General features: G+C 43.4%; 1 protein-coding gene across 1 annotated transcript in view; it reads left to right on the top strand.

Moving 5' to 3' along the window:
- The first annotated feature begins 310 nt into the window (after positions 1-310).
- The window catches only part of LOC125483294 (F-box/WD repeat-containing protein 7-like), a 15,732-nt gene continuing 8,218 nt past the window's right edge, over positions 311-7,824 (top strand). The window contains exons 1-2 of the mRNA XM_048597844.1: positions 311-327; positions 3,751-3,886. Of these exons, the coding sequence (XP_048453801.1) occupies positions 311-327; positions 3,751-3,886 (153 nt within the window). The remainder of the gene's footprint in view (positions 328-3,750; positions 3,887-7,824) is intronic.

Raw genomic sequence — 7,824 nt, forward strand, 5'->3', positions numbered from 1 at the left:
ATACAAAGTGACAAAGACTAGTGGGAAACTAGAAGATTTGGAAAATGTTAAAGGTCAACAGAGCCACAAAAAAAGGCTACAAAGAAAAGTAAGATGGAATATGAGACTAAACTAGCTCAGAATATAAAGACAGATGGCAAAAGTTTCTGTAAATATATAGAATGAAAAAGAGTGGCTAAGGTAAACATTGGACCCTAAGAGGACAACAAGGGGGATTTAATAACGGGAAATGAGGAAATAACTGAGGCATTGAATAGGCATTGTGTGTCGGTCTTCGTTGTGGAGGACACAAATAACTTGCCAATAATTGATGGCAAAGAGACGAAGGTAGGTGAGGACCTAGACACAATGATTATCATGAAGGAGGTAGTGTTGGGCAAGTTAATGGAGCTGAAGGTAGACCAGTCTCCTGGCCCTGATGGATTGCATCCCAGGGTACTAAAAGAGATGGTGGGAGTAATAGCAAATGCACTCATAGTAATTTTTCAAAATTCCCTGGGGCAGTTCCAGCAGATTGGAAAACAGCCAATGTGACGTCACTGTTCAAAAAAGGAGTTGGACAAAAGATGGGGAGTTATAGGCTGGTTAGCTTAACTTCTGTGGTGGGGAAAATACTTGAATCTATCATCAAGGAAGAAATAGCAAGACATCTAGATAGAAATTGCCACACTGGGAGGATGCAGCATGTGTTTATGAAAGGCAGGTCATGCTTGACTAATTTGCTGGAATTCTATGAAGACATTCCAAGCACGGTAGACAATGGGAACCCAGTAGATGTGGTGTTACTGGATTTCCGAAAGGCATTCGACAAGGTGCTGCACAAGAGGCTGCTGCATAAGATGAAGGTGCACTGCGTTACAGGCAATGTATTAGCATGGATCAAGGATTAACTAAACAGGAAGCAAAGAGTGGGGATAAATGAATGCTTTTCTGGTTGGTGAACAGTGATTAGTGGTGTGCCTCAGGGATCAGTGTTAGGACCGCAATTATTTACAATTTACACATGATTTGGAGTTGGGGACCATGTGTAGTGTGTTAAAGTTTGCGGATGACACGAAGATGAGTGGTAAAGCAAAGTGTGCAGAGGACTGTGCAAACTTTCAAAGGGATATAGATAGTTTAAGTGAGTGGGCGAAGGTCTGGCAGATGGAATTCAATTTTGATAAATCTGATGCCTTCCATTTTGGTAGGAATGACAGTTAAAGGGACTGTTACTTGAACGGTAAAAGATTTCAGCATGCTGCAGTGCAGAGGGACCTGGGTGTCCTTGTGCATCAATCACAGAAGGTTGGTTTGCAGATACAAGAGGTAATTTCTTTATTCTTTATTCATTCACGGGATGAGGGTGTCACTGGCTAGGCAGCATTTATTGCCCATCCCTAATTGCCCAAAGGGCAGTTCAGAGTCAACCACATTGCTGTGGGACTGGAGTCCCATCTAGGCCAGACCAGGTAAGGATGGCAGTTTCCTTCCCTAAAGGCCATTAGTAACCAGATGGGTTTTTCCCGACAATCAACAATGGATTCACAGTCATCATTAGACTCTTAATTCCAGATATTTTATTGAATTCAAATTCCGCCATTTGCCATGGCAGGATTCGAACCCGGGTCTCCAGAACCTTATCTGGGTCCCTGGATTAACAGTGCAGTGAAGAAGGCAAATGGAATATTGTCCTTCATTGCTAGAGAGATGGAGTTTAAAAACAGGGAGCTGCAGCTATATAGGGTGCTGATGAGGCCACACCTGGAGTACTATGTGCAGTTTTAAAACATAGAACAGTACAGGCCCTTCGGCCCATGCAGTTGTGCCGACCTGTTATCTGACTAAGATCAATCTACCCTGCATACCCTACATTTTACTATCCTCCATGTGCCTATCCAAGAGTTGCTTAAAAGTCTCTAAAGTATCTGACTCCGCTACCACTGCCGGCAGCGCATTCCACGTGCCCACCACTCTGTGTAAAGAACCTACCTCTGACATCTCCCCTATACCTTCCTCCAATCACCTTAAAATTATGCCCCCTTGTAATAGTCATTTCCGCTCTGGGAAAAAGTCTCTGGCTCTCATCATCTTACACACCTCTATCAAGTCACCTCTTAGCCTTCTTCACTCCAATGAAAAAAGCCCTAGCTCCCTTAACCTTTCCTCATAAGACCTGCCCTCCAGTCCAGGCAGCGTCCTGGTAAATCTCCTCTGCACCCTCTCCAAAGCTTCCACATCCTTCCTATAATGAGGTGACCAGAACTGAACATAATATTCCAAGTGTGGTCTAACCGGGGTTTTATAGAGCTTCAGCATAACCTTGCAGCTCGTTAACTCAGTTCCCCTGCCAATGAAAGTCAATACACCATACGCCTTCGTTACAACCCTACCAACTTGGGTAGCAAGAATGAGGGGGAATCTAATAGAAACATATAAAATTATGAAGAGAATAGATAAGATAGAAGCAGGGAGGTTGTTTCCACAGGCGGCTGAAACTAGAACAAGAGGGCATAGCCTCAAAATTAGGGAGACCAGATTTAGGACTGAATTGAGGAGGAACATTTTCATCCAAAGGGTTGTGAATCTGTGGAATTCCCTGCCCAATGAAGAGTTGAGGCTTCCTCATTGAATGTTTTCAAAGCTAAGATAATTTTTCAAACAGTAAAGGAATTAAGTGTTGTGGTGAGAGGGTGGGTATGTGGAACTGAGGCCATGAAAAGATCAGCCACCATCTTATTGAATAGCAGAGCAGGCTCGAAGGGCCAGATGGTTTACTCCTGCTCCTGATTCTTATGTTCTTGGCTCTTAGGTTCTAAAAGGGTAACTTCACACTTGATTACATTGTACTCCATCTGCCACCATTTTGCTCTTTCATCTCACCCATCAATATCCCTTTGTAATTTTATGCTATTCATCTACAACACTACCTAACTTTGCATCATTAGCAAATTAGTGTAGGCCATGGTCTAGTAGTATTGTCAGTAGACTATTAATCCAGAGTAGACAAACAGGAAGCTGGAAGAACACAACAGGCCACATAGCACCTGGAGGAAAAGAGCAGTCAATGTTTCGAGTATTACCCTTCTTCAGGACCCAGAGACCCAGGTAATGTTCTGGGGACCAGGTTTTCAAATCCCATCATGGCAAATGGTGGAATTTTATTTCAATAATAATCTGGAAATAACCGTCTACTGGTGATCGTAAAACCATTGCCAATCGTCAGAAAAATCGATCTGGTTCACTAATGTCGTTTAGGGATGGAAATCTGTCCTCCCTACCTGGTCTGGTCGACATGTGACTCCAGAAGCATGGTTGACTTTTAAGTGCCCTCTGAGCAATAAATGCTGATCCAGCCAGTGATGCCCACATCCCATGAATGAATTAAAATAAAATAGATATACAACTTTCTGTTGCCATTATCCAAGTCATTCATAAATAATGTGAATAATTGAGTCCTTAGCACAGATCCTTGTGGGACACAACTGGTCACATACTGCCATTATCCCTACTTTCTGTTGACTGCAACTAATCAATTTCCCAGCCATGTCAGTAATTTGACCTTGATTCTGTTGGCTTTTAGTTGAGTTAAGTCCGTTATGTGTGGCTTTATCAAATTCCTTCTGGAAATCCATACAAGCAACGTCTATAGACATTCCTGTGTTCACTATCTTAGTCACCTGTTCAAACAAAAAAATGTTGAACTTGTTCGACCCAGTCAGGGCATGACCATGAAAAATAGTCAAAGTCTCTCTATTTTTTTTCCCACAGCTCTTTATCACCCTGCATAAATACTGCCACAACATTTGGAGATCTACGGAATGGCAACATCCCAGGTCAGCATCGGAAGCGCATTACATCAGTAGCACCACCATCTGATCTTCAGGAGTGGCTTAGCATATTCCAGGTAGGTACATTGAGAAGAACCAGGTTTGAGCCAGGCTGGGCTGAAAGATGCATGCACCTGTCCCCTGGTTAGCTAACAGTTATTGGTGAGGTGGCCTGTGGAAGCGGGGAGTGGGTAAGCAGAGGTGGGAGGATCTGATTTTTGTCCAGGTGCAAGTGAATTTGATGTAAGTTGGCCTTCTAAGCACTTAGTTATAGACTTGCTTTCCTATCTTAAAGCAGTAAAACAGCAATATAACGAGTATATTTAAGATGGAGACAGGTTCTTGATCGTCAAGGGGATCAAGGGCTACGGGGAGAAAGCGGGAGAATGGGATTGAGAAACTTGTCAGCCATGATTGAATGGCGGAGCAGGCTCGATGGGCTGAATGGCCTAATTTCTGCTCCTATGTCTTATGGTCTTATGGTCCATTGAATCTGTAACTGAGTTGGTTTGAAGAGTTTTAAGGGCCATGCCATATTGATTGTCACCCATAAATTAATTTGCTGTCTGTCCAGATCTGGTCCTTGAACAAGAGGGAGGTGGAAGGGGCGATTGTCTCATTGACATGTTCACACTTGGCCCGGTTGTCAGGGTTGTTTTCTCGGTTTTTCTTATGACCTCTGCTGAAGTGACGGAAGATTGTAAGCAAATTGGTTTCATGGCTTGTATCTGAGCTTTCAAATTGTCACAAACATTTACACACTTTTTCTTATTCATTGATAAGATGTGAATACTGTTGGCTAGGCCAAAATTTATGGTGCACCCCTAATTGTCCAGATGGAGTTCAGAGTCACTCACATTGTTGTGGGTCTGGAGTCTCACTGACTTTGGTTTGAACCAAAGTCAAAAAAGTGATGTATGTATATATACTGATTTTCTGATGAAGGGTCTAGGCCCGAAACGTCAGCCTTCCTGCTCCTATGATGCTGCTTGGCCTGCTGTGTTCATCTAGCTCTTCACCTTGTTATCTCAGATTTTCCAGCATCTGCAGTTCCTACTATCTATGTATATATACTCTCCAGCACCCATAAGGTTGAAGAACTTGTAAACTTTGCAGTCACAAATAAAAGTAGTGAAGCTTGGGTAAGGTTGTTTTTCCAAAAACATCTCCTCTTTTGATTTTCATTTCTTCACAAGTATGTGCATTTCATACCTAACCTTTGTGGGTATAGCATTGCTGTGCTACCTGGCCCCTCACCTTTCACCTTTCAAAATCACCTTATATCCTTACTCTATGCCTTCATCAATCTTATTTGTCACTCCTTTGAAAAACTTAATCAAGCTAGTGAGACACGATTTCCCAAACGTAAAGCCATGTTGACTATCCCTAAATCAGCCCTTGCTGTTCTAAATATATATAATCCCCGTCCCTCACGATACCCTCCAACAACTTGCTCACTACTGATGTCAGGCTCGCCAGTCGTTGGCTTTTTCTTACCACCTTTCTTTATTAGCACCAGGTTAGCCAACCTCCAGTCTTCTGACACCTCCCCTGTGGCTGTCGATGGTACAAATATCTTATCAAGGAACCCAGCAATCATTTCACTAACTTCCCACAAAGTTTGAGGATACATCTAATCAGGTCCCAGGGATTTATCCATCTTTATACGTTTTAAAACCTGACGAAGGAGCAGCACTCCAAAAGCTTGTGATTTCAAATAAACCTGATGTGTCGTGTCGTGTGATTTCTGACTTAAGACATGCATTACCATCTCTTCTGTAATATGACACTATTCAAGATATAACTGTTCGTTCCCTGAGTTCTCTAACTTCCATATCCTTCTCCACAGTAAACACTGATGCAAAATATTCATTTAGTATCTTACCCATCTCCTGCGGTTCCATGTGTAGGCAGCTTTGCTGATCTTTATGGGGCCCTGTTCTCTCCCTAGTTATTCTTCTGTCCTTAAAGTATTTATAGAATCCCTTTGGATTCTCCTTAACCCCATCTGCCAGAGCTATCTCATGTCCCCTTTCTGCCCTCCTGATTTCCCTCTTCCGTATATTGCTAGTGGCCTCACTTGATCCCTGCTGTCTGTGCCTGACATATGCTTCCTTTTTATTGACTAGAGCCTCTATTTCTCAAGTCATCCAGCATTCCCTACCAGCTTTGCCCTTAATACTAAAAGAACATACTGTCTCTGGACTCTCGTTTCCTCATTTTTGAAGGCTTCCCACTTTCCAGCTGTCCGTTTACTGGTGAATATCCACCCCCAATCAACTTTTGAAAGTTCTCTCTTTTTTTTCCTTTATTCATTCACGGGTTCAGCGCTGACCAAGCAACATTTACTGCCCATCCCTAATTGCCCAGAGGGCAGTTCGATGTCAGTTAATTGCTGTGTGCCTGGAGTCACATGTAGGCCAGACCAGGTAAGGATGGCAGTTTCCTTCCCTAAAGGACATTAGTGAACCAGATGTGGTTTTTCTGACAGTTGGCAATGGTTTCATGGTCATGATTAGATTCTTAATATTCCAGATATTTTATTGAATTCAAATTCCACTGTCTGCTGTGGTGGGTTCCTTTTTAAAGTGGGAGTTGCAGGTAGATAGGGTGGTGAAGAAGGCGTTTGGTATGCTTGCCTTTATTGGTCAGTCCAAGGAGTATCGGCGCTGGGAGATCATGTTGCAGCTGTCTGTAGAACATAGAATTGTACAGCATGGGAACAGGCCCTTTGGACCACGATGTTGTGCCAAACATGATGCCAAATTGAACTAATCCCTTCCGCCTGCCCTTGGTCCATATCCCTCCATTCCTTGCATATTCATTTGCTTACCTAAAAGTCTTTTAAACGTCTCTATCATATCTGCCTTCATCACCACTCCTGGCAGCACATTCCACACTCCAACCACACAGTGTGGAAGAAAAGCTTGCCCCTCACGTCGTCTTTGAACTTTTTCCCACTCACCTTAAAATGCATGCACCCTAGTTTTAGACGTTTCATTTCGGAGGAAAAAGATTCTGACCGTCAACCCTATCAATGCATCTCAAGTCTCCCCTCAGCCTTTACCGCTCTGGAGAAAACAACCCGAGTTTTTCTAGCCTCTCCTTATAGTTCATACAGTCTAATCCAGGCAGCATCCTGGTAAACCTCTTCTGCACCCTCTCCAAAGCCTCCACATCCTTCCTGAATTGTGGCAACCAGAACTGAATGCAGTACTGTAAATGTGGCCGAACCAAAGTCTTATAAAGCTCCAAGACATTGGTTAGGCCACTTTTAAAATACTGCGTTCGATTCTGGTCTCCCTGCTATAGGAAAGATGCTGTGAAACCTGAAAGGATTCTGAAAAGATTTACAAGGTTGTTGCCAGGTTTGGAGGGTTTGAGCTATAGAGAGAGGCTGAATAGGCTGGGGCTATTTTCCCTGGAATGTTGGAAGATGAGGTGTGACTGTATAGAGGTTTATAAAATCATGAGGGGCATGGATAGAGAGAACGGTAGAGGTCTTTTTCCTCGGGTAGGGGAGTCCAAAACTGGAGGGCATAAGTTTAAGCTGAGAGGGGAAAGATTTAAAAGGGACCTATGGGGCAACTTTTTCACGCAGAAGGTGGGGAACGGCTGGAAAATGGTAGCGAGACTTCTCAGTTCAGCCATGATCTCACTGAACAGCAGAACAAATCTGATTGGCTTGAATGCTTTTGCTCCTATACGTTGTGTAATTAGGTGAAGGTGGTGCTTGCATGGAACAAGCTGCCAGAGGAAGTGATAGAGGCTGGTACAATTACAACATTTAAAAGGCACCTAGATGGGCCCATGAACAGGAAGGGTTTACATGGATATGTGCCAAATGCTGGCAGACGGTTAATTTGGGATCTCTGGGTGGCATGGACAAGTTAGACCGAAGAGAGATAGTAGAAACTGCAGATGCTGGAGAATCCGAGACAACAAGGTGCAGGGCTGGATGAACACAGCAGGCCAAGCAGCATCATAGGAGCAGAGAGGCTGACGTTTCGGGCCT

The sequence above is a fragment of the Rhincodon typus genome, chromosome 6 (assembly GCF_021869965.1).
Source record: "Rhincodon typus isolate 14 chromosome 6, sRhiTyp1.1, whole genome shotgun sequence".
In the NCBI taxonomy this organism is placed as follows: domain Eukaryota; kingdom Metazoa; phylum Chordata; class Chondrichthyes; order Orectolobiformes; family Rhincodontidae; genus Rhincodon; species Rhincodon typus.